Source organism: Strigops habroptila, chromosome 10, assembly GCF_004027225.2.
Source record: "Strigops habroptila isolate Jane chromosome 10, bStrHab1.2.pri, whole genome shotgun sequence".
NCBI classification, from domain to species: Eukaryota; Metazoa; Chordata; class Aves; order Psittaciformes; family Psittacidae; genus Strigops; species Strigops habroptila.
The window spans coordinates 1,291,998-1,318,832 of record NC_046359.1 but is presented as its reverse complement, the minus strand read 5'-3'; the positions used below and the strand labels follow the sequence as shown (position 1 = coordinate 1,318,832).

At 40.1% G+C, this 26,835-nt stretch overlaps 1 protein-coding gene across 1 annotated transcript in view; it reads left to right on the top strand.

Moving 5' to 3' along the window:
* TULP4 (TUB like protein 4) overlaps nucleotides 1-26,835 on the top strand; it is a 138,010-nt gene that overhangs the window by 88,443 nt on the left and 22,732 nt on the right. Inside the window, 4 exon segments of the mRNA XM_030498860.1 lie at nucleotides 9,138-9,318; nucleotides 12,123-12,257; nucleotides 16,136-16,302; nucleotides 26,431-26,655. Of these exon segments, the coding sequence (XP_030354720.1) occupies nucleotides 9,138-9,318; nucleotides 12,123-12,257; nucleotides 16,136-16,302; nucleotides 26,431-26,655 (708 nt within the window).

Sequence of the window (26,835 nt, the reverse complement as noted above, 5' to 3'; positions counted from 1 at the left end):
CTATTGGGTTTTTTTTTCCCTGGTGTCTATATATACGTAGTTTTATTACCATTGTCTTTCCTTGCCTTTTTGTCTCAAGTAGGTTTTCATGCATCATCCTGCTGACAATATGGCTTCCAAGAGGAAGGAAAGAGAAGACTTAAATAGCATGATGAACTGTGCCTTTTTTTAGTTGTGCTCTCCTTTTCTCACTAGCAATGAGCAGCTACGCTGAAGATTTCCCTACTCAGAGGAGGACTTTGTAGGCTTTGCCTCAGGTTTTGGGGAAAGTAGAGAACAAAGACATTCTCCTTGGAGCCTCAGGGGTTTACCTGCAGCTTCAGGAGTGTGGCATCTCTCTGGGTTTATTCCAGACTAGATTTTTCCTGCCAGAAATCCTAGCTGATACTGCGCAGTTATTGAGCCGGTAATTAAAGGAGCGAAGCAACAAGGTGATGCTTCAATGTGCTTTCTTCTTCCCACTCGCTTCATCTGTGCCTTGCCTAATCTTTCCCTTGGTGCTCTTCATCCAGCCTGTAGAGGCAAGAGACTAAGAGAGCTGACGAGATGGTGCCATTTCTTCCAGTCATGAGGGCTGTAACATGGGGGATGTTTATGGGCTGACAGCATCATGGCTCATGTTTTCCTAGTAACTCTTGCAATGTTTCATGTCAACACTGTTTCAGATGGGTCTTGCAAAGAAATTTTTCCGTTTATGACTCTGAAAGGAGTAAGACAACTGTTTTAATGTTTTGCTTATCCTTGTAGGCAGGGTATTTTGGTGTTTGTTACTGTGAAAAACAAATGGCTGAATGCATTTCTGCATCCCCCTGGATGCACAGTGTACTAGGACATACAGATCACCCTCAACAGTGCATCTTGTAACTCTTCACTTTGATCTGATATGACACTAAGGTCACAATATTCTTATTTTAGTTAGAAGCTGGGATTTAAGCTCTGCACTCTACTACATCTTCCACTCGCTCAGGAAAGGAAGGGTGTCAGTCACAGTGACAAACCAGAGGTGGAAGGAGAGCTGAAGTCTTGTGCTGATCAGTTAATGTGTCTACTTAGCATTTTTATACCCAGTGCTGCTCTGCATTTTTGGAGTGTCAGCAAAGTAAAGATGAGCACAAACAGCAACATGACTAGTCTCTATGTGCGAAGTGTCAGGAAGAAAGAAGTCAATTGCCTCTCCTCTCGCCTTGCTGGCACTCATACAGAAAGATTTGTTCATATAGCCTTAAGTCTTTAGTTCTTTGGGACAGGGAGTACTTGCTTGAAACTGTGTTTCTGAAAAGCTTTGTGTTATGCTTTGGGGCAGATAGTAAGAATGAGGTTTTGCAGTGCACCTGCGAAAAGCAGCAGCACATACTTATGCTGCTTTTGAGGCAGTGCAGGTAAAACATTGAGCCTCTTGCAGGAAGCTGCTCTCTTTATAAGAAGTCATATGTAAGGTAGGAAAATTGCTTTAATTTTTTTGTTCAGATTTTGCATTGGTCAGGAGAGGGCATGTGAGTAGCAGTGTAATTCTTAGAGAGGGAAGACTCTCAGAACTGTTAAGGCTTTACAGCATTTTTCAGAAACAGTCTGTGTTATTCCGTTGCCAGAGCCCCTTGGCTGAGTATGCTTCGGCCCCAGGACCCCTTTAGTTCATCCAGAGCTTTGTGGTCTGTTCAGTTCAAAGGAAATGTAGCTGCCAGAGTGGCTGATTTAAACTTTATTATCACAGGGACTTGATCCATCGACTTTTTGGAAGTGTAGTAAGAAGCCCAGGAGCCAAATGGGGTCTTGAACTTGGGTCAGATGTGTTCAAGCCTGAGAATAGTCTGAAACCTTGGTACAGGGAAGGAGGATTAAAGTGACTGAATCCAGAGGAGATTTGTGGATTTCTGTGCTGGGTCTTTTCTGGGAAAACAAGGTGGCCAAGTTTCATAGTAAATTGGAGATGAGAGGTGATATTTCTGGAAAGTGATATCACATTTTTTGACAAAAAGGGATAGTATGCCAATGGAAAGTGGGAGCAGTATCTCTTTATTCTCCAGAACCTTTCCCATCAGCATTTCATCCTGTGTGGATTCCACTTGAGCTCTCTGCTCTTTGTCCAGGAGCCAGTTTCTTGTTGGTGTTCAGACATTGAGGAATGGTTGGCGACTGCATTGGCTGAGAAGGGATTAATCCTTCCCTGTCTTCCTTGCTTTTAGGAGGATAGTCATTCTTCTTCAGTGCCTCTTTTGGTAACAGTTTATTACTCAGCCTATCTCCCTGTTGACTCAGTTACACTTGACCTCACCCATTCTGCATATTTCCTCACCAAGCTGAGTTACCTCTCTCTGCCAGCACCCAAGACCTAGAAGGAGAACGCAGAAGTTGAGAGGCTGCTTCCATTAGCATGTAGTTTAACCCAGGGGCTTCTTAATTTTCTATCATGAAATTCAAAACAGCAAGGACATTGCTTCCAAGCTGCTTTGTGTTGCATTTTCACTGGTCGAGAGTGCAATCCTTGTTGCTAAGTAATACCATTTTCAATTAGGAAAAAAACCAAACCACAAAACCCCAGAAGAAACTGTCAGACTTCTGAAACTCTGAAGGAAATTTTAGCTTCAGCAGTCAACATATCTTTCAGGAAATAACTAAAACCTGGCTTGGGAGCAATGCAGAAGACTGCCAAGTGTATCAGTTGACTTCTTTGCTTGATTGAGTGGTTGTTGTTAGAACTGACCACGTTTTCCCACCTAACAGTACAAAACAGTTGGTTTTGTTGCTATATATAATTGGATATATGTGAAGAATATGTGTTTTCATAGACAAGTGTGCATTTTCCTGGCAAATTTAGTAAGAAAATAGAAAACGGCGCTGCTTGAAGAGCATTCCAGAGTACTTCTGCTGTGGGAGCTCAGTGGTCCGGGCTCAGAGTCCTGTCCGTGTTAAAAGCCACAGAAGATGTTCTGTAGAATGTGTTCCGGCTGCTGGCTTTTTGTTCATTTTGCATACTACTTTGAATGTGATTTGAAACCTGACACAAGTTTTAAAAAAACGTAACTTTTTTCCACATCTAAAGTAAACTAAGGCATATTGTTAATTCAATAAACGTTACATAGAAGGGCAACTCTTTTCACTTAAAGATCCAACTGTTATAGGATTCTTTCTTGAAAAATGTCTCAGGAGTCAAGAAAGAATATAGAAAAGTGTGTGCCTGGAAATACACAAGTCAGAATTAGTCCAGGTATAATTAAAAGGGCATATAATAATCAGTCTTTCTGTGATTTGCCAGAATGCTTCCAAATAATATTATCTTCACCTGGACAATTGCTTCCATCCCTATATGTCCATAGTAATTATATAGCCTGAGATCCTGGCTTTGGGGCTACTTGCATTTTTAACTCCTGAAATGGGATGCAAGGCTGTATCTCATTTGCAGTCATTCAGCTATGTTATACTATTTTAGAGAGAAACAAAGTCAGTGCGGTTTGAATCCCCAGGTTTTTGTATTTCAGTATTTCTTAAATCGATTTGTCACCAAGATCTCCAGTGTATTTACTTTGTTTTCTTATTTGAGGGCTTTGTAATAGTTTTCTAGGCCTCATGGACTTTGTAAGAGGGAGGGGGAACAAGCCTGAAAGTAGGTAACTAAACCAATGCTGCTTTCAAAAGTGTTAATGGCCTCAAATGAGAATTTTACTGCTATGTGTATATATACAGTTAACTGGATGATCTCGTGGTGTACCATCCATGTGTAGGGCTGGTAACTCCTCATGTCCAAAGGAAACAAAGACTCATTCTTTTCGGACATAAAGGCAGTCAAAGAAAACATAGCGCTTCTCCCCTGAGCTTGTGTGTGAATTGTGGTGAAGCCTCTTTTTGTGTCAGTTCAAGAAATCATTTTACAATGGCTGAATTTTTAATGGAAATAGAAGTATTCAGCAGGAGAGCAGCTGTCTCACTCTCTCTGGTTCTCTCTCTCTTTCTCTTTGCATTTTGAGCTAAAAAGAAAGAAAGCCAGAAATACCACACTGAGAAAAAACAAACTTTCAATTTTTAATGTATTCTAAGAGACAACTGCTGCACTGTCTCCTGCTTTGTGATGGAGAAACAGTAAGGAATTCAAAATGCTAGTATCACAACTAATGGGCTGTAAAATGTAACTCAGCCTTTGCAAGACTGGCATTTTTTTGTTAGGCGAATGAAAGAAAATATTAAAGGCAATCATTTTCCACGAATTTCCTATGTTACTAAGCCTACCTGCATAAATAGAAGGTTGATCCATGATTTTGTATATGAACCAGTTTATATCAGTTAATTTTGGATGAGCAAAATAGATTTATCTCTATTAGTATGACGGCATTAAGGTGACGACTGTGAAGGCTGTTCCTATTGTGAATACTCATGTTTGTCCAGATAGCTAAATCAGGGCAGACAGAACTAATTCAGCTTCCTTGAACTGCTCAGCACCTTCTGACAATGCAAACGCAGCTGGCCATGTTAGCATTTTTGCAGAATGTGATTTCTGAGGTACAGTGTTGAGTTTTTCCTTTGGGGTGAGATGGGGGGGAGGCTGAAGGAAAAGGTGTACGACAGGTCTAAACTTTGAAAAGGGAAATGTCAGTGAAAAAGAACATCAGACGTGGTGGCTGCAAATGCAGAGGTATGCAGAGTAAGTTGTTAGCGGCAGCATTTGTGCTACCTGGTGCAAGGGCAGCAAGGTTTCAGCAGATGTATATGCCAAACAGAGAGGATACAAGAATGTAAAGATATGCTGAAAGAGCAAGGACTGGAAAGTGGGTAGGTGGAAGAGGAGTCCTTCAACTTTGGAAGTACAACTCCTGAGAATGGTAAAAAATAAAGACCTAAGTTTTTGTGAGGTCATTCATGGTTTACTTGGTCACAAGATGCTGGTGAGATTTCTGCCCTGGGCTACAACTTCACTGTTAAGAGACGCCTCACTGAGTCTGAGGAAATTAAAAGGTCATCCTGGAAAAGGTTAGTTTGAAATCAGCAAGTCCCTCTGTGCGACTGGTACATCCAAAGACTGTGAAGGATCTTGAATATGAACTTAGCAGACATAATCACATCTCTGTCCTAGAAGGACAGCATTATTTTCCTGCAGTACATTTAGAAAAGGGTTTAGGAACATTCAAGAACTGCACAAATGAAGTTTACATCTGCAGATTTAAACTGGTTAAAGCAAAAATTGAACATGGAATAACAAAACACCTGTAAACTGGGCTGAAAAGACCTAGGTAGGTTGATTCTTCCAGAGGGAGATCATGAGTCACTGGTCTCAGAAGTCTTTGGATGTGTCATTAAAAGTGATGGCTAGAATAAAATAGCCAAAATGGTATACGTAGTTCTGAAAGTCAACACATTGCAACGTGAATAGGCCCCCCCTTAGGATTTCCTGACAGAAATACCTGCGTGTGTGCTTTGCCATAGTGGGGATATATCCTCTGCATGAATGATTTGGCAGGTGTAGAAACACCAGCAAATTTAAACAATACATATTTTACTTCTGGTGTTTGGATTAGCAGTGTAGGGAGAAGAACTAGCCAGGAATTGGTCTGCAAAAGGGAAGACTAAGTAGTCAATTTGCATTATAAAAATGGGGACAATGGATTTGCCTTTATGTCATACTCTGTTTTAAATATATATTTCTTTTTTTTACTTTAAAATACTGCTGCATAAATTAATTACTGTTGTGAGATAGCAACACTTACAGGTGACGTACAGTTATTTGTATGACTCGGGGCTGTAGAAGGCTTGAGTATTTCATGTCCAGTAGAGCTCAGTTTGCTGGACTGGTCCAGTATGCATATTCTAGGAGTAACTAGGAATCACCAGAAGGTTGGGCTTCATGGAGAAGTGAGGCACTTGTGTGCCAGAACTGAACCCAACCTTCAGCTCTTGGTATGCTTAGAAAAACTGTGTGGGAATTATCCCAATGCTGTTTATCACAGTTTTCCCTTCAAAGTATACAGCATTAGGACACTACTGGAGACAGCTCTGCATTTGTATGACCTTTAGTCAACTATAGCTTCACTGAAATGCAGGGTTCCTTATGTTTGATATGTTTTGTAAAGAAATACTGTATTCATGCTGTGTAACTGACTCACACTTCGAATGTATTGAGTGATTTTAGGTATTTTGTTACCTAATGTAATGCATGTAAAAAGAGTTGAAATAGGGAACAGTATAAATGGAGAGAAGAGAACAGAACAAGGGGCCAAAGAACCTCTTCCAAATAAGTACTTGGGATTTTTTTAATTACCATTGTTATCATTTAGCTTTTGTATTCAGGGGTTAAAAAAACACTCTAGCTTGTTCATTACCTTTTTGCAACATTCCCTTAGACGTCCTAGATCTGCAAATACCCTAAAAATATGAATTTAGGCATCTAAAACACCTTTTCATTTCTTCACTGGATCCTTCAGGCATACCCTATGGCTCAACCTTTTTTTCTGAAGGTCAAGAGAGTTTTATTCATCTGACATAAGTAGTTTGAGTGTGGCATTTATAACTTGAGTAATGTTATGGATAATAATACGATTAGACATTTTTACAGCTTCAGCAGGAGTTCAGCCAGCAGGACTATCAGCCTGATAAATGCTTTCATCTTAAAGGTTGTATTGCTACAATAACCCTGAAACTTAAAGCTGCTCCTTGAAACTATAGCCTGGCTAAAGAGATGAAGAGTGCCCTCTGACATTTCTAGTTTGCTAAAGAGCTCTCAGGTTCAACATGCAGCTGTTCTGAATTGGAAATTACTGTAGTACTTCATAGGTTTAAATTAATTGGGGGCAGTACTACTTGAAAGAATTAACTTTAGATTGAGATGAGATTGAACTCTGGGTAATGAGTCCCAACATTTTGTTCCTACCCTATTATAAAGTGTTTCTGCAGGATTTTAGGAGTCAGAACTCATACTGCTATTTTTAGAAACAACAGTGAGTTTCACCTCCTCTGTTTAGGTATTTTGCAGTTATAAAACCCCTGCAAGACTGCTAGAAAAACTAATCTATAGAGTAGGCTGAAAGTGGTATAAGAAGCTAGCAATGACAACTGGTAGGATTTTGGCTTTCTAGAAGAAGTTCGTTTTGTAGAGATCTGGAAGAGTAGTTAAGTTCTGAAAGCAGATAGTGAAAGTGGCTGTGCACTGATTGTGCGTGTTGAATAGCTGAAATAATGAACAGTGTGAAAGGAGACGGGATGATACAAGTGGAAGAAGAGTAGAATAGAGGACCATAAGGGAAGAAAGTGTGAGATGAACAAAGGTCAAGTTAGAGCTTTTATATCTAAAAATAGTAATCCGGGGGCTGTAGCAAACTTTAGCTGCTGTTTTAACCCAGCAGCTATTTAACACAAAAATATTTGTAACATATATCAATTACAGTTAAGGCAGCCAAATACTGTTTTTCCATCTCTTCTGATGATGTGAAACAACTCCATTGATTTTCTTAAGATTATAATGATTTCTCTGGAGTTCCTCTGTTAAACTGCTATTCTAGTTTACAACGTTCTGTGTTTCCTGATACCACCTTGATCATACAAAAAATTTTAGTGCTTCTTATTTTGACTAAGACCTTTGAAGGCACATTCTTTGCTGAAATTCTCAAATGTGCAGCCACGACAATTGCTTCCTAGTTGAGCACTGTTGTGTAAGTGTGATACGATACACAGTCTGAACGCTGCAAGCCTGGCGTGACATCTCAGAGGGAAGATAGCAAGGAAGACCTCTGACACCAGAGGTCAACAAGTGTGATTGGAGGCTTTTAACAGCTGTAGAGGGAGACCCTAAATAAGCTATGATTCTTCGGCTTGGAGAAGAGGTGACTAAGGGATGAGGTAATAAAGGTCCATGAAAGTGTGACCAATGTTGAGAATGTAAGTAGGGAACAATTATACTGTATTTCTTTTAATGCTAAGAGGTAAAGGTTACCAAGTGAAATTATAAATTATCAAAGAAGAGGGAATACTTTTTGTTAGAAGCTACATGAGTGTGCAGGGGAGGCGTCTGCTCCATGCATCCTGGTCTTTTACTCTTCCTCAAACTTGACCACTGTTAGAGGTAAGCTACAAGGCTAGATGATTTTTTAATCTGGGCATGTAATTTTTAGAATCTTAAATTTACAAGCACTGGAAGTAGGTGGTAGACTGAAGGGCAAGTATAAGATTTGACCTTCCTTTTAGCTTCGTTTTTAATGCTGGCTAGTTTTCAAGTTGATGAGTGCCTTTAAACTTGCTTTAAAACATCCTTGCCTCATACAAAGTTATGTGATAGCAGCAGCAGCCTTGGCTAATGCATTTATCATTTGGTGAGTTTATTGATCCTTATTTCCTGATGTTTTTCTAAAATTCATCAAAATTGCAGGATCTTAAATTGCTTAAAGCCTCAAGACTGAATATGTTTAGAAAAAGAGAAATTGTGGGTTCCAGTCAGTCTGACTTCAGTCAGTGTACGTTGGCTACGTAGTAGCTTGCGTTATCCATTTTGTATTTGAAATGGTGGGTAGAAGCTCTTCTTCATCTCTTCCTGCATGTGTAAAATATTGCCTTCCTCTTGAGCTGTAATAATCTGCTTCCAGTTGACTGATCATGTTGGTTTATGCCTCTGGTTTTGGAAGACGTTCTCCTACCTTCTCTCAGCTCATGAACTGAATAACCTGTCCTCCTCCCTTCAGCTTTCTATTTCTCACAAGCTATTTGAAATCTCTGCTAAGACCTCACTTTTGTCAGCTGTTCCTTTTTGATGTTGTTATGACTGACGCATACCTTGGTTTCTGCCACCAATTTTAGAAGTTTCTGTATAATCCAAGAATACTTTAGACTCTGTGGTAGCTGTTCTGCCAGCTCGCTTCAGTTGTAGTAATGGCCAAGTTCAAATAAAGCATAATGTGTCATATTAAAGTGAACAAAATGCACCCCACTGTGAAACGTTACTTGCTCACAGATTTTAGGAACTTAAATCTAGACCCTTCTGCTTTAACTTCATTCTTTATATACATCTTTGGTTGTGGCATCCTGTTGTGGCACCATTTCACTTCCCTGACTGCTTTGCTTTCAATTAATTTCCAGCATAGGTAGTTAATTACAAGATGTGTTTGAAGTAGGGTCCATGTTCATCTGATGTTTGGTGGGACTGAGGTCTGTTCTGGTATTTTCAGGTACTATTTGGCACTGCTGATGGGCAAGTTATCGTCATGGACTGCCATGGCCGAATGCTGGCCCACGTGCTCCTTCACGAATCAGATGGCATCCTCAGCATGTCCTGGAACTACCCTAGTTTCCTGGTGGAGGACAGCAGTGAGAGCGACACAGACTCTGACGACTATTCCCCACCGCAAGGTAGTGTTGTGTGCACATCCTTCTGTTTCATCTTTGCAAGCACTCACAAAGACATCTTGAACCCCAGGGAGTTTTCATGCTGCGCTTAAACAGCAGGATGGCCACAGTTTCAAGCAGGTAGAGGCTGAAAGATGGTGCGTTGCTGTGGAGGTAGCATGAGGAATGGAGCAGAGAGCTGGTACAGAAGAGTGGGTTTGTCCCCAGCTCTGCCACCAGCCTCACTGCATGGCTTGCTGCAGCTCATACCTCATCTGGGCTGCTCTGCCTCCCTTCTCACAGATGAGATAACAACACAAAGCTCAAAGCTTTTAGTGAGAGTGAGTGAAAAACACTAGATAGGGGCATAGCAGGTTTCACTGGTAAGCAGATGTTGTGAGGTTTTGAGTGGTCCGTATGTAAGAAGGTAGTCAGAGTGCAGTTGCAGAAGTTAATGCATTATTATTTAGATTCATGTGAAAAGACACCAGTACTAGACATAGTGGAAAGTACTGCATGTTTAATTTTATCTGTGTTTCATAGGATTTCTATGTGCTCCTCATAATAGTCCCATTCTTGATAATCCTGAGATAAAAAGCTCACTAAATTCCATAGAAGGATTGGAAATTAAAATATTTCTTGCAATTACACAGTGTAAGAAGAAAGATGACCGATGCTGTCTGGAGTTACTAATTTCCATGCTTAAGAGCACATTGCCAATTTGAGGGTCAGGAAGAAATCCTTCCCTCCCCTTAAGTATAACTCATTGGGAGAAATGTTTGTGTTTTAAACTCTTTGGAAATCATCAATGGCAAAGACCTAGGAGTCATAGGTATTCATGCACAGTCAGCCCCATCCTTCTTATTCAAGTAATGCTAATACTTCTTCTTGTTAATGCTGTTGATTAGTCTAGAAGATCTAGGAAAGACGATTCTGTGTTCCAGTGTATAAAGTCCAAACTAAATTAATATCTAAATTAATAAAACAGTGATTGTACAATGAAAATTTAAATATAGAATCATAGAACACCAGGTTGGAAGAAACCTCAAGGATCATCTGGTCCAACCATTCTAGGCAAAGCATGACCTAGACTAGATGGCCCAGCACCCTGTCCAGCCGAATCTTAAAAGTGTCCAGTGTTGCGGAATCCACCACTTCTCTGGAGAGAGTATTCCAATGGCTGATTGTTCTCATTGTGAACAATTTTCCTCTTTTGTCCATTTGGAATCTCCCCAGGAGTAACTTGTGCCCATTACCCTCGTATTTTCTATGTGACTCCTTGTAAAAAGGGGGTCTCCATCTTCTTTGTAGCCACCCTCTAAATACTGAAAGATGGTGATAAGGTCTCCCCTGAGCCTTCTTTTCTGAATGCTGAACAAACCCAATTCTCTCAGCCTTGCATGTCCAGAATCTTGTATATATGTGTCAATAGAATAAGCATAATAAACATGTGTATTTAACAAATAATGGTAGAAGATAATGTGATCATCTGGTAAAACGTTAGCATGTTTTTAAAACTGAGTTTTGTTTTGGCTTTCATGCCTCAGTTTAGGTACTGGGTGAGATTTCTTACCTTAGAGGAAAAGAAACAAACTTCAATTTTCCTAGCAAGCTTCTAAAACAAGACAGAGAACAACATTAAATTGATTTGTTCATTATTTTGTTGTTTTTTTTAAATACCGAGGTTCCAGTTGGAGGGTGGTGAAGTTGCAGGGTACACAGATGAGAACTTAAATGATCCGAATGTGCTAGCTCTTTCTGAGTCAGTCAGGGGTGGGTGGACTCGTTACAAGCCTACAAGCCTATTTTAATGGTTACCCAAACATGATGTGTTTTCTTTAGAGCAGATTGCAGCATAAACCTCTCAAAGGTGACAAGCCTTTGACTCACACAGGCGTGCAGGAAGGACTGGAAGTTTGATGGGTTTTTCTTACTAAATTATATACACAGAGAGATGGTAATTACTAGACGTATTTCTCCAGAATGCTTTCTGATCAGCTTTTTTGCAAGTTCAGGAAGCTATACCACTCTTAACTGGCTCTACCATTTTTGTTGACTGAAAAAGATGCCGGCTGGGCCTTGAGGGGCACTTTACCAGGGTCAGCAGCATCTCCTGTCAGAAACTGTAAACAAAAAGAGTTAAATGGCAAACATTGTGGATGGTGAATGCTGAGAAACAAGCCCAGAGGAGCAGAGACTTTGCAGAAATGCCCTGTCTTTAAAGCCAGCTGTTCCATTTGGGCTCACCTCTACGTGTGAGTGCATTGGATCCTGTTATGCAGGATGGCAGGTAACTTTCCATGCTGCTGCTTAGCTCTTAACATTTAGAATACAGTAATTTGTGAAAGGTCAGTATGTTCTTTCAGAAATTCTTATAATGTCCCTACGTGACTCCAGGAGGAGTCCCCAGCACTTGTCCAAGCATAAAGTGTAACTAACAGATAGCTTTTAATGTGGTTCTATTGCTTATTACACTGGTTTTCAACTTCGGTTCCAAGGCAGCTTCCAAAGCACTGGTTTTCAATTTGTGGACACTTTGAAGAGTTGACAACGGAGACAGATTGAAAACCCCCACTGTGTAGTGTAATAGTGTATGCATTAAATCACTTTGGGTATACTGCGGTAAAAATTCACAAAGTAAAAACACTGGGGCTTCACAAAACCGGGCAACTAACTAGCTAAACCTGCTTTCCTGTTGCCCATAGACGTTGCAGGAATAAGGAGGTACAGTTTGAGGCTTGGAACCACTCCTAACAGTGTATTTCAGCCTGAATTTAATTCCTTCTGGTTGGTTGCCTTTTGCTCACTTCAGAGCCTTGTTTTTACAGACGGACCAGCTGCGTATCCAGTCCCGGTGCAGAACACCAAGCCACTACTTACTGTCAGCTTCACGTCGGGAGACATCAGTTTAATGAACAATTACGATGACTTATCTCCTACTATCATCCGCTCAGGGTTGAAAGGTACAAAAGGAAAGCACTTCACCCCTTCCCTGTGCTCTGTTTTTCTTGTATTTTTAATGATGGGTGTTTGTCTCTCCTAACCCAGACGTACCCTGCCGCCGCTATTGCCGTTTCCAGCAGTGACACCTGCTGGTGAGAGAGCGGCGCTTGGCTCATAGAGTTTTTGTGTTTGAAAAAATGTTCCCATTTTTGAGATCGTGGTTTTGTGGCAGTTTGGTAGAGCAACTGATCCATTTGCTGCTTTCCAGCTAAATGTGCTAATATGTTTGTGCTGCTTTGTGTGAATGCCTCTGCTACGTAACACTTCCTTTGCACCTTTAATTCACAAGGTCTCCCCCCATGCTTTTGGTAACCAGGTATGAATTACAGTGCTGCTTTGACTCTCACAAATACTGAAAACTTGCTAGAGTTATTAATTCTCAAGAGTCAAGTTATTCTGAGAGAAGGAAAATTCCACTGATTAATTACTATGCATCTTGCTAAGCGATGTGCATGAATGTTTGTACATGTATTCCATGTAAAGTCTTTAATTCACATTGAAATTTTTACTGTTCTTACCTATCAAAAAAATCTCTTGCTTTGCCAGCACTCTCAGTACAATTTACGCTGCCTTGCCTGCAGAGGCGTTTTAATTCACTGCAGCACATAAGCACATACTTAAATATAGGTTCCATTGATTCTTTTTCATCTCCAGAGATAAATTACTTTTCTATTAGATGGAAAAAAAAAAAAAAGGGAACCAAAAACTTTTGGAGCAGACTCTTGGCTGTTTTGTGACAGTGGGATATTTTTGGTGAAAAGTTGCCCTAACACCAGCCCAATAGTTTTTAGGTAATCCATGATGTAGGGTAGTCTTAGGGGGTAGAAGAATCACCTTTAAGGTTTCTTTCCCACTCCTACGTCTATCTGTGCCAACACAAGAAGTGCGTGGCTGGCAAAATGTAGCATCCTGAGGCAACCCTGTGATGCAGAAAACTTCTTGAGCCAAAAGGACATGTGAGTTCTGGGAAACTGGAACCAGTTTAAAGAAGCTCTTGTTACATCTACCAATGGGTCTGCCCAGCATCTCCACAATATTATAGTAGTTAGGGTAGGGGTAATCTTGAGTGGTCATCTAGTCTAGCTTTCAGATGGAAACAGTAGGAATAAAAAAACCCCATCTTACTCTTTGGAGTTGCAGGGCTCTGTCTTGCTGGGGATGTCTGTCCTGTTTCTTCCCCCCCCCGACTGTCACAAATGGAAAAAAGATTCCTTAATTACATCATTCTACTTTAGGAAAATGTTAATGTGCAAGCTAGAGTAGAAATATTTTTATGAATTGTAAACTGGACTACATTGTTTTCATCAGTAGATAAAGAATGTGCAACATCTTGCTGGATTGGGAGTGTATGTGAGATGGAGACAAGAAAGGTGATTGGGATATCACTGTTGTTTTGAAGCATTGTACAGTGGAAAGTATTTTACGTATAGTTTTATATAGATGTACATATTTTCTGTATCTTCTTGTAAATTTTTTTTTTCAAGAGACTGTAATTTTACTGGTTTTATCACATGCAAGAATTTGCAAAACCACCCAGCTCAGGGTCGCCATCCTCTCCAGCCACTTGCTGTTCTGCTGAGGGTGAATGGTCTTCAGTATTGTCTGCGAGTCTTAATTCACGTGGCTTTGTTTGAAATTCAAAGTATTGCTCTCTGGTCTCTTCAGCAGATGTCCTTGTCTTTACAGGCTGCTGTAGGTTTCTCAGTGTATTTTTAAATCAGGCAACTATAAAACTATTTTGAACAGTAACAGTATGATTTTTGCCGTTCTACTAGCTTTGCAAAGCTGTCATTTTACTTGAAATATTTATATAAAATTGATACGGAAGAACTTTTGCTGTTGGATGAGAATTTGATTACTCAAATACAAGTTCTTCTTTTCATCCAGCTTGAACACTTCTGGGTGTTTTGTCAGTTCTAGTGGAGGTTCTGAACTGTTCAGTTGTATCCTTTCTTTCTCTATGCCTTTTAATTCAGTGATTCTCAGTGCACTGCTACCTGCAGAACTGCTGAGCTACATCTACTATTTATACTAGTTAGCTACAACTACTGCCCACAGAGCTATTGCATAGTTAGAGAGCTCTCTGTTCAAGGTTTACTGAGGGATGACTCTGATCCACTGACTCACTTGCAGATCATTACCTGATTTTTAATCTCTGTGCTTGCTCTGAGACCTAGTGATGAGTTGAGCTATTTTACATCAAGGTTCAGTAATCATTGAAGACCCTGTTGCCAGTGTAAGTGTGTTGTAAACCATGCAGGATGCTGCAGCCCATGTCCACCCCTTTGCTGCCTTTACAGCAGCCTAATTCTAGGAGTTTTGTGGGAGAGAGAGGGAGAAAACTGCTGGAAACAGTAATCACTCCTCTTGATATGGGGATTGACTGAAAATTTTACCTGAAGTCATGTATCCAAAGACATGTATCATTTTGGTAGCTGTGTGGTTAATCCAGTTACCAGAAGTGGAATCGATTAGCTTGCCTCTTTAGCTTGCCATTAATGGAGTCATTAATGTGCCTATCATTAGATTTTCTGAGAAAGATGAATTAAATCCCATTGTAGATTACTTAGAGAGCTGAGAGCTAAGAGGAAAAAAGGGCCATACAAAACCTAGCTGAGGAAAAATTATCTTGAGAAACATGTGTCTTGCCTCTGATATGTGCAGAAGCACAACTCCTATAAGAAATATCAGAAAGTTGAAATAATACAAAACCATTTTAAATTGCACATAAAAGTCCTGGAAAATGACAAGTTGACAACTTGAAACAATTTTGAGATCCTTCCTGCCAACTCTCATTTCTCTCCTGCTTCTTCATTTGAAGACAGCTTCTCGCCCACAGATGTCTTCAAAAGGTTCTTGGCAGCTTGAGCATCCCAGAGCACAAAAGTTTTGTCTTTACCTTCACTTTGTCTCAGCACAAAATAGCTGCCTTTCACCTCTGGTTTAAGAGTAAAAAGGTTTAAAGACTAGCTCCGTATTCCTTGCATATGCAAATCTGCCTCTGAAACACAAGCAGAAACACAAAATACTGTTTTAGTGCTTTTCTTGAAAGCTGACAAAGAGCTGGAGGATATAAGGGTTAGAAATTAGCATGCCCAAATTAAGCTATGGGTGTTCCTCACGGTGAGGTGCCTGTAGGAAAAGTAACTGATATGTATATTCATATCCATGTGTATGAGAGACTAAGTAATCCCTGCGTGCTTCTGCCAAACTCCTGCTAGGCAGATGAGTAGATTTTCACAAGTCAGGTGTCAAAAGAAAAACTATGACATGGAGACTATATGTAATTATGGACAAAAATCCAAAAGTATTTCTAGTTTGACATTAATACTAAACTGTAACTCTAGTTTGAGTAATGCCAGTGAGAACGTGAGGCACTGGCAGATATGCTGCTTTTTCTCACTGCAGGCATTTCCAGACAAGTACTCTTTGCTGCTCTCTTAGTAAGATTCTTAATCTCTGTATTAACTTGATTCCACTTATTTACCCCCCGAAGACGTGCATAGGATCTTCCACATCAGTTTTAACATCTCTAATAAATTTTTGTCCTTATGTACTTAGGAGCAAACACTGATTACATTCTAGACTCACTGTAGAGAGAGAAAAATGAATGCGTTTTCCACTTTTTTTTACAACTTACAGAATAAAGAGACTCATTCTTGGAAATGCAAATATGTGGCATATTTGCTACTATTTCAATGAAAGGATTTAGGTTTCTACATACTTAAGTAACTTTTGAGAGCATGATTTAGCTGTCCAAGTCACTTTGCAGCATCTGGAAGTGCCATTCCTACTGATTCTAAGCAGTGATCTTTGCAAACCGTCTTTGTGATTTCAGATGTGGTGGTACAGTGGTGTACACAAGGAGACCTATTGGCAGTAGCAGGCATGGAGAAGCAAAGCCAACTGGTTGACCTCAGCAATGGTTCCTTGTTGAAAAGCGCACTTGTCAAGTTCTACAATGTGCGTGGGGAACACATCTACACTCTGGAGACACCTGTGCAGGTAGGAGGTATTTTTTAAGTCAGTTCTCAATGCTTTTCTGATGTGTTTTTCCCACATTAGCTCGTTGGCATAGACCCGCAATATGAAAACGGTTGCAAAACATCCTGAACACGCTCTAGAATACAATATAGATAAAAATGCACTATAAATAATTATTGTTTGCATTAAGGTAGACATCCAAGAGTGCGTTTCATTCGAAAGACGACTGTGCTAGGTATTGTGCAAATACATAATGAGAAGCAGTCTATTTCCCAAAATCACTGGGCCATGAACAGGCAAGATAGAAAGAGGAAATTCTATTGTTTTGAGGTGACTAAGGAGAAAAAAGCTAGATAACTTGTTTGATGTTGAAGTAGAGCCAAGAGCTGGACAAAAATATTCTAAGTCCAGTATCACAACTACAAGATTAGTCTCCCTTTTTTATTGCTGTAATTTTCTAATGTACAATCAGTTGATCTGATGCAATATTTTAAATTTTTATGGCATCAGATGGAGAAGCATGAACCTTGTTTCTGTTCCCACCTTCTGTACAGACTTTCACTGTAACCTAGGTCATTTACTTGACGAGTAAATGTCAACACATGGTCTGTGTGTTGCCTAGGAGCACAACATGCTTCATAGGTCTTCGCTGATATTTCAGAACCCAGCTGAATGTATCTCTACAGTTTTATTTCATTTTCTGCAAAATAGGGATGACTGTTCTGATTTCTGACTCTTACTAGTGAAATGTAATGAATTTATAATAGTTTTGAAATCTAAGAGTGAAGGAAAATGCTATAGATATATTTACTTAATTATGTTTAATGATTATACCCTTTATTATAATTTTTTTTCAGTACCCTGATTTGGGATGGATACAAAAGGATGACATAGTAAACCAGCTGCTAAGCTTTTGTGTTTGCTTATATTTAACATTAACCTGTGCTTACTAACATTAGCACTCTAATATAGATAGAATTCTTTAGTTTTGTAATGTTTAAAATAATGGTCTCTAAAGCCAACCTAAATATGTACAGTGACATCTAATATTGATTTAGGTACTTAAAGCACAGCTTTCTTGTCTTAAACATAGCCCTTTGAGCAAAGTAGCACAAGTTTTTCCTCTCTGGATTGATTCTGGAGAAAACATATTTATACCAGTGTTGCTTATTTCCAGACCAGCTAAAAAGCACACCTTGTTCTGTTCCTTTAGTACCAGAATACAGTATGTCCACCTTAGGTGTTGTAGCAGTGTAACACTCTAGTGTCAAGCTGTGAAATCAAATTGAGGTTTAAGCATCTGTTGTGGTTTAAGCCCAGCTGGTAACTTAGAACCACGCAGCCACTCGCTCACTCTCCCCCTCTCCCCCTTCTTGCCCCTCTTCGGGTGGGATGAGGAATAGAATTGAAGGAAGGTAAATCCCACAGGTTGAGATAAGAACAGTCCAATAACTAAAGTATAATATAAAACTACTACTAATAATAATGATAAGGGAAATAAAAAGGGGAGAGAATATAAAACTAAAAAGGGAAATGAAAAAAAAACCCCAATAAACACAAGTGATGCACAATACAATCGCTCACCACCCGCTGACCGATACCCAGCCCAACCCCAGCAGCGATCTGGGCCTTCGGGGTAACACCGCCCAGTTTATATACTGGGCATGTCGTGCTGCGGTGTGGAATACCCCTTTGGCCAGTTTGGGGCAGGTGTCCTGTGTCTGCTTCCTCCCGGCTTCCCCTCCTCCCTGGCAGAGCATGAGACTGAGAAGGTCCTTGATTGGAGTAAGTGCTACTGAGCAAAAACGAGAACATCAGTGTGTTACCAGCATTGTTCTCAGACTAAGCCAAAACACAGCACTGCACCAGCTACCTTCATCTCCTCGAGTTTCTCCCTATATCACTTCAACTTCTTTTCGTATTTTCAGCTCTTCTCAGTTCTTCTCTACTTAATCAGCTGGGAGAAAGCACGTGCTGTGACCCATGTATGGGCTAATTATTCTGCCATTACATGAATACTCATAGGGCAACTGACAGGTCATACAGAACAGGTAACTGCCAAGTCCATACTGCAGTATCTCTTATAGTGAAAATATTAACATGAGCCTCTATGCTTTTTTCAGCTGCTAATTTTCACTGAAAATGCAGTATTTTAATATCATGGAGATTTCTTTCCCCATTGACAACTTCAGATGAAAAGCCAGGAGCTTCAGAAGCTGTAAGCCAGGTTGGAAGTGAAGGAGAGAGGGGTCAGAGGGGTAACAATCGCCCCTTAATAGCACAATCGTGGAGTCTTGTTTCCTTGGGAAAAACTGTGTGCATAAACCTGCCTGAGATTAGAGCCACTCATCTTGTTAAGTCAGTGTTTATTCTATTTAATGCATTTAAATTCATATTCATTTAGCTTCAGGAGGAAGTGAAGGGTCTTTCAGGAGGACATGTGCGTCTGCTTATGTGCACTTCATGCTTCTATGTACTTGAAAGCTGGTCTAGCAGTATTACCAGCTAAGTGACAGGTATGCTAGAACATTGCAAAGTATTTGGTTTGCTAACAAAACTAGATAAAAACCACTGTTGCAAAAAAATTCCTAGTAATTTTTGTAATTCTGTGCCTCTGCTCCAAAGATGTGTGTGCAGAGATGACAGTCAGTCAGCGGTCCCAGTAATTCATCAGAGTAAATTAATTAGTTTTCCATACTGTGATAGTCAGCCTTGTAATGGGATTTTATAAAAATCATCATTGGTTATTGAAGAAAATAATTTCCTCATCTGGAATTCTTCTGCCAAAACTGTTTTTTCTGAAGCAAGCAAATGTGACTGAAAAAGCAAATTTATTCTAAATGAGCATTGTTCTGAATATAATAGTAAAAAAAAATAAAGCAGCAACAAACATAGAAAGTAGTAAGTTACAGGTGCAAAACTGATTTTCCACGTGGTCCTCTGTCCCAATTCTTCGATAAAGCAGATGTCTGAAAATTTTATCCCTAAAATATACTGAACTGGTTTTGATTCTGCTGTTTGTCCTGTCTTTGGATATTCAGGAAACAAGATTTTATTGTTTATAACAAAACCCAGTCTAAAACTCCTGTAGGATTTATACGCAACTTGCCTGGAATGTTACCTGACATAAAGTCACTGCAGACCTCGAGGTAGAATAGATTTGGGTACTGCAGGTTATGTCATCTTAATGACAACTGTTGTCATGGATCCCTTCAAGGTGTTTTGTACGCCACCTTCTCCTCCATCTTCAATATGGTTTTGGCATTCTTTGTCTCATTTGATTAACTCTCTTAAGATCTTACCTTCCATGTAGGAATTTATAGTTCATAAACCTAGTTTGCTGACTATAAAACCCTAGATGGGGAAATCACACTTGTTTAGAAGTATCCAAATGAATACTTAGCGTGGAAAATAATGTTCATAAACAGAGTGGTAAAGTTATCATAATGTATCTTGTTCCCTGCTCTGAGGCATCAGCCTGCCACCTTGACATGCTGCAAGAATGTATTTGCAGAATATAGTAGAAAGAGCTGAAAAAGCTGAAAGAGCGTGGAAAAAGGTACGGGTTGGGCAAATATGGAACTTCTGCCACACAGAATCAAACTGGTTTGAACCTTGAAAGAATGAGGAGAAATTTTCAGAAGAGTCTTCAGAAAGTCACCCCAGACTTTCATCTTACGGTGAGGCACTGCCACAGGCTGCCCAGAGAAGTGGTGAATGCTCCGTCCCTGCCAGTGTTCAAGGCCAGGTTGGACAGAGCCTTGGACGACATGGTCTAGTGTGAGGTGTCCCTGCCCATGGCAGGGGGTTGGAACTAGATGATCATACGGTCCTTTCAACCCAAACCATTCTATGATTCTATAATCTTATTGGAAGCTGCTCTATGAAAATTGGGTCTATATTGTGATTCCAAAGATTCAATACTGGTTACTTATTTAATACAAAGAGCATATCTTAAAGTCTGTTGATCAGCTGATAGCTATTCAAAAAAATACTATCAAATTCTGTAAGACTTAGCTCTTACTAAACTCACCCTTGTGTACACGAACACCAACCTGATGTACCAGAAGCATGCCCAGTTCTTTTAACTGGCAGTTTTTTCATGGTCCTGCTTTTTCAACATTTAAAACTGTGATTACAACAGCAGGCTGCCCTGCTGGTCATGGTTTTTTTTATTGGAGAATGTTAATTTCTTACATTATTTGTTAAACTCTCACAATCTTTCCCTGGCATCAAGCAGGGATGAGAATAATCAACTCATTCAAGACTTTTACAGTCTTGCTAAAATGCTGTGGCCCAGTTCTGTCACTTCAGAATTTCTTGCCTGATGTGCAGACAGTTCTTTATTATATCAACTAACTGTACCTGCTGTTGGTTCTGAGTGGATACAGCTGCTTCCTATCTTCCCATTTAGACTTTAAACAGAGGAGTCTTCTGCAGGATCACTTCAAAATTACTTAACTGCCAGCTTTAACAAACCTGGGAAATTTTTTTATCTAATGGTTCAAAGTTGTAGCTTATATTTTGATTCCTTCTTCACTTTTTATAATTTCCTTTTTTGTATGTCCCAGAGAGGACCAGGGGAACAAGAGCATGGATTTAGAAACCCTGATGCTGATCTCATCTGTACACCTATAATTCTACAGTAAAATTGACATTAGCTTATGATTTTATACCACTATGTAACTGATGTAAGAACATATTAAACCTCAAGTGCGATGAATTAGAGCTAACTGAGCATGGCATGTTCCAGAATCAGTTGTATAAGCAACAGGATTAGATGCAGAAAAATTGTAATTGCATTTTCATCAGTGTAGTATTTTTAAACCCTAATTCAAAGTGGTGTACCAAACACTAAATCTTTACAGGAGAGGTTTCCGGGAGTCTTTGAGAAGACCCTCCTGCTCTAAACCTGCTGTTCTCAGCAGCAGCCTTCACAGCATTTCACGGCTGCTTCTCTGCTAGAAATCTGCCAGCATCTGAATGGATAGATTTGAAATGATGTGATCCTGCAGAAATCTGGTAGTTGTGTAAAAGCTGTTTTATTAAGGCTGAGAAGGAGGATGCAATTTCAGGTTAAACTCAGATCAAAAAGCTTTGAGATAAGAGGCTGTCTTTTATGTTAACCAGCTGGGCTCACCTTGCTTATTTTCTCTTCATTTATTTCACATAGAATCTTCAGGTTTGTTGCTTCTGAATTAACATTGCCTTGCATTTATATCACCTGAAGTTAATCCTATTTAGTTGTTACTGGATGACAATAAAGCTTCAAGAAGAGTTTATTTTCTTACAGGAACAAGAGCAACTGTTTAGAACTAGGTGGTGAAACATACTTTGGGATATCAATAAGGACTATGATATTTTCCATATAGGCCATGAGGTCATCTCTGACTGCTGCAGAAGTGGATTGTGATGAGGACTGGAAAGAAAATGGAGACATTTGTCTAAGCAAAGACTCATTTTGCTACAATAGAATCTCATTGTTGTATTACAATCTTAAAAAAAGAAAACCTCCAAAAAAACCAACAAAACCTGTAGAAACAGACGATATAAGAAACATCTGCATGAGAAATTGAACAAGGCCACAGCAGTGTAATTTCTGACCACATCATAGTCTTCATTGCTTTTAGCACCATCAGTCCTTACTAGTTAATGTTATTCCCACTGTTAATGTGGGGAACAGTAGAATGAAGAAGTTACGTTGCTTTCCAGCAGCCAGCCACGAGTGCTGTGGCAGTGCAGAGATGTGCACACACAGTTCACAAGAGCTGGGTGGGCACTGCAGCTATTGTACCTTCCAGCTTCTCTCTGCGAGAAGGAGAGGGAAGAATGTGCGTCTCCACATCAGCAGTCTGAAGTGAGAGTGAGCAGGCAGCAGACATCAGAGTTTCACTTACACATACCATTCACTAGATACTGTTTTGCAGTTGGGTTCTTTCTCCTGAGAAAAATACCTCTTGTTGCTGGGCTGTCTGCCCTGGGATACCATTTTTCTTTCATTACCGGTGGGACTCCCAGTGCCAGAAGATAAGGATTAGTGCTCAGGATTTCTGAGCTCAAGGCAGGCAGCAAGAATCAGCTTGAACAGTGTTTTCATTGACTGAACTGCATACAAGTGATGAAAGCCATATAAATTGTGTTCTCTCCTGAAGAGAGACAGATGAGTGACTTACGAGAAGCAACCACAGAGCTTTGAGCAGGAATATCCATTCCCATGTGCTTTTCTAAGGGGAGTTGATGTCCCAGCTAGGGGTACAGATTTGAACAGATGTAGCTGACTTTCAAGCCCACTCTGAAAAAATGTCAAAAGACATTTGTCAAAGCAGTCAAAAGACTGCTTTTTGGCCACTTTTTGAGATGGGTTTTCAGTCAGTGTTTCTCCTGATACAGTATGTCATTTTATTGTTCTTCAGCTAATTATTTCTAATATATAATTGTAATAGAGCTGAATCCTATCTATCTGTAGAATTTCCAGGGTTTTTCCATGTTTTTTTCTTGATATGTTTGTATTTGAACCCTGGAATTCAGGTGTTTACATTTTGTGCTGAGATTTTTCAAAATCTGACAGGATATTTATATGCAAAGTGAGATCAGAAATTCTCATTAGACATTATATTTGTAGCTGCATTTCCTTGTTCCTAGCAGAAAAATGAAAGTGTGCAAACATGGAAAGGAAAATTTTCTGTGCTAGAATCTGCTTGTTCATTTTCTAACAGGTGCAATGTGGGTATCAACAACTTTTTTCCTTCCTTTTTTTTTTTTTTGCTAAAACAGTGCAAATAAATGGATGTTTTGTGCTGGATGTTGGAATTCAGTTGTTTTTTCTCAGCAGACTCTGGAAGGAAAGCTGTGGCCAGCTCATAACTGACTTGCTGCAGTAATTGATTCATATCCCTGTCTGTCAAGGGAAAGAGTGGGAAGCATAGTTATTGAAAAATATTATTTGAGCAGTACATTTAAAGGTCAGGTCAGATCTGGCATTTGGGTGATCTTTTCTTTCTCCAAGCCTGTAATGACAGACTAATTTTCCCTGAACCTCATCTTAAATCTTAGCCCTTCACCATAAATGAAATGTTGCTGGATGTTAGGCTTGAGAAGTACTGTGGGTCTGACCATTACGTAGAAAAGGAAGGCAAAGCATGCCTGGTGAATCGGTAAACAAAGACAAACCAGGATGGTACAAGTGCTCTTTGATGAGGTTGAAAATATTAAGATTAAAACATGTGAGGTGTGTAGGAAGACTAAAGAGTAGAAATGCCTTGATTTACAAACAGTACAACTCTTGTAGGTATTGTGTGTGTGTGTGTGTATATCTAAACATGCACCCACTGACATATTGTTTACATAAAAACCTGTAAACAGAGCATAAGGGAATCAGATATTCAGAGGCTTAGAAGATGGCTGAACTATGGTTGCCTGTGGTGAAATCATGCAGTGAGGCAATGGCTTCCAACTTGTAACTTTCTACTCTTCCTGAGCTTCATAGTGCTGTGTTGCCAGAGGTCCTTCCCAGTGTTTCAAAGCTTCTGCAAAACCTGTTCCTTGGGAATATGTCTAAGATTGCAAATGTTCTTGCACTGGTAGTATCTGCATCTCTGCTGTTCTCTGCATGCAGCAGTAACCTGAGGAGAGAAGTGGTTTCATTTGGCTCTATTTGGATGAAGAGAGGCCTATCTGTGATAGGTGTGATATATTGGGTTATAGTAGCTGCAGTACTAGACTTCATGGTAGGGCTCTCTGGGTGTGCTGTATTGGATTGTGCTAACTGGGATATTAGACTTCCCTTCTGGCATCAAACTCTATCCAGTGATTAAAGACTTGTGTGCGAAGTCACATCCTTGTTTGTTCTTTCACTGTATTTATAGGTAAGCTTTTGTTGATGCAAGGTGAACAGAAGGATGCAGTTTGGATCCCATGGTAATGATCAGGTAGATAGTTCTGCCTGTGCAGAATTCAGCAGTTGGGGAAATCAGGGTCACTTCTACTAGTGCCTTTCTCAGGCTGCCATATACTAGCTATGGCAGGAACCTAAGTTGTGTCAGTGCCTTTTCAATTGCATTTATTTTGCAAGCTTGATCTGTCTCATTACTGCCCAACAGTATGAGGGCTGAGCCAAACTCTCAAATCATGAAAATACTAATCAGCAAGGTATCCTTTATGTGTGATCTCATCAGATTTAAGGCCCTGTCCCACAGATAGTGGTTATGACAAGCCGTGTAATAATTACTGATGGTACACAAAGGATTTCTCAACTCCTTTGAAGTTCTCGACTACAGAATGCCTTTAGCAATTACTGTGAAAATCACACGGTTCACACGTTGCTGCTTTCTATTTGCGTATCAGTCAGCCTGAAGGTTTGTGCCTCCGTGGAAGTGTGTGTGTGTGTGCTGTTGCCTAGATGGAATGAAAATGAAGCTGCTTCATTCCTCCCACTTTAAAACCAGTGTTTTCCTTGAAATATAAATCTAGGATAAAATGACATAGGAAGGAAGGTCTTTTCTCTGAAAAAGTTAATTCGCCCAACCCTGTATCTTGATGATATACTTGATCGATATAGTACTGTGCAGCTGCATTTTGCTTTATATCATTCACATAAAAGCATTTTGTCCCAGTTTCTCACCTTTAAGCATCTCGAATTTGTAACTGAGGGGAAAGCTTTCTTTGCCAGACTAGATTTATAACTTCTAGGCTGATCTAACCCAGCTATCTGGGTACCATATTATTAGAGAGGAGTGGATAAAAGTTACTCTTGGTGGTGCCTTGACCTTTGTCTTCTGTATAGTTAATTCTTGGTTTGTGCATCTTGTGAAGAGCAAAGATATTCCAAAAAGACCTTGACCTTTCAGTAAATACAGTTCGTAATTTAGATTAAAACCACGTTTGCTTAAACTTTTTAGTGTCATGGTTTGGGAAAAGGAGGGAGCCCTCCACAGGAAAGAGGAAACCTTTTGTAGTTCACTGATCAGAGCCTGCTGCACAGTATTCTTCATGGCACGAGGGGTTTCTTCTTTACTCTGTGGTGTTTATTTGTTTAGAGATAGCAGCTGCGGGATTGAAATTCCATCCAGTATGTGTGTATATATGCAAATACAGATGCTTTGGAACAGAAAGCAAGAGGTGACAGGTGAATGCAGCTAACACTCATGAAGGGCAAAAGTAATAGTGATAGGGCTGTAAGAGGTCACAACAGACTGGTGCTTTACATGAAAAAGATGGGGTTTAGTAGGAGAGGTTAAAGAGCTCCTTGCAAGCACAACTTAGTATCCTCACATGAACTCTTAATGTTCATGCAGCAGGGAGTAATGTCCAAAGCAGCGTTTGAGTTGTTTATTGTTAATTCTGCTCCATGATCTGACGCTTCGTACCAGTCGCCCCTGACTCTGGTTTTACCGTCATGAATTTAGACATTTCTGAGTATAGCAAGCACAAGACAAAAGGTCATTCTGTGTTTTGTTCCTAGTGCTTTTTCACAGTTCACTTCATCTGGGAATAGTTCAGAAGAGGTACTGTGCAGCAGAAGACACAGTGTAAGACAAGAAAGCTGACTGTGTTTTGTCCAGTAGTTTACTAAGTGTCTCTGGGCCTATAATTTAACTTTTCAGTTGTAAAATGTGAGCCATTACCAATGGATGAGGATTTATTAGATGACTGAAAAAAACACCTGGATAGGGCATCAAAAGCTCCTGCTTTTTAACATTGTGTGACTTTAAAGTCACTTACCATAGAATCATAAGAGTGGTTAGGTTGAAAGGGACCCTAAAGATCATCTAGTCCCAACCCTTCTGCCATGGGCAGGGACACCTTCCACTAGACCAGGTTACTCAAAGCTCCACCCAGCCTGGCCTTGAACACTGCCAGGGATTGGGCAGCCACAGCTTCTCTGGGCAATGAATTTTATAGACAATTCCTTGTGTGAAGGGCTTTAAGCCTCATGAGTAAAAAGCCCTGTATAAACATCAACTGCTGATGCGGATAATTTCAGATGTTCACATCCTTCTCCCTTTTTGTGAGCAATTGTATGCACTTTTAAGTGTCTGGAAGCCTTGGGGTAACGTGACTGGTGCTTTAATTCATGTGACCACTTGCAGTGCAACTATCTCAGAGCAAGTACAGACTCTTTTAAAGTGGTATCCTTTCCTCTCCACGCAGCGGCCCATCATCTCCATCTGTTGGGGTCACAGGGATTCACGCCTGCTGATGGCTTCCGGGCCTGCATTGTACGTTGTCAGAGTGGAGCACAGGGTCTCCAGCCTGCAGCTGCTGTGCCAGCAGACCATCGCGAGCTGCCTGCGGGATGACAAGGATATCAGCAAACTGACCCTGCCCCCTCGGCTCTGCTCATACCTCACCACTGCCTTTATACCAACAATCAAGGTAAAAGGAAAGAAAAGTGTGTGTGTGTGTGTGTAAGGAAGGGGAAAGGATTGCTTGATTTCCCTCCCATGGTGCTTTTAAGTGGCAATGGCTAAATTATAAGATACTATAATTATCATAATTATCATTTTAAAAGCTTTATTAAGGGTCATTCCTGTCCTCTTCAAGAGCCCACTGATC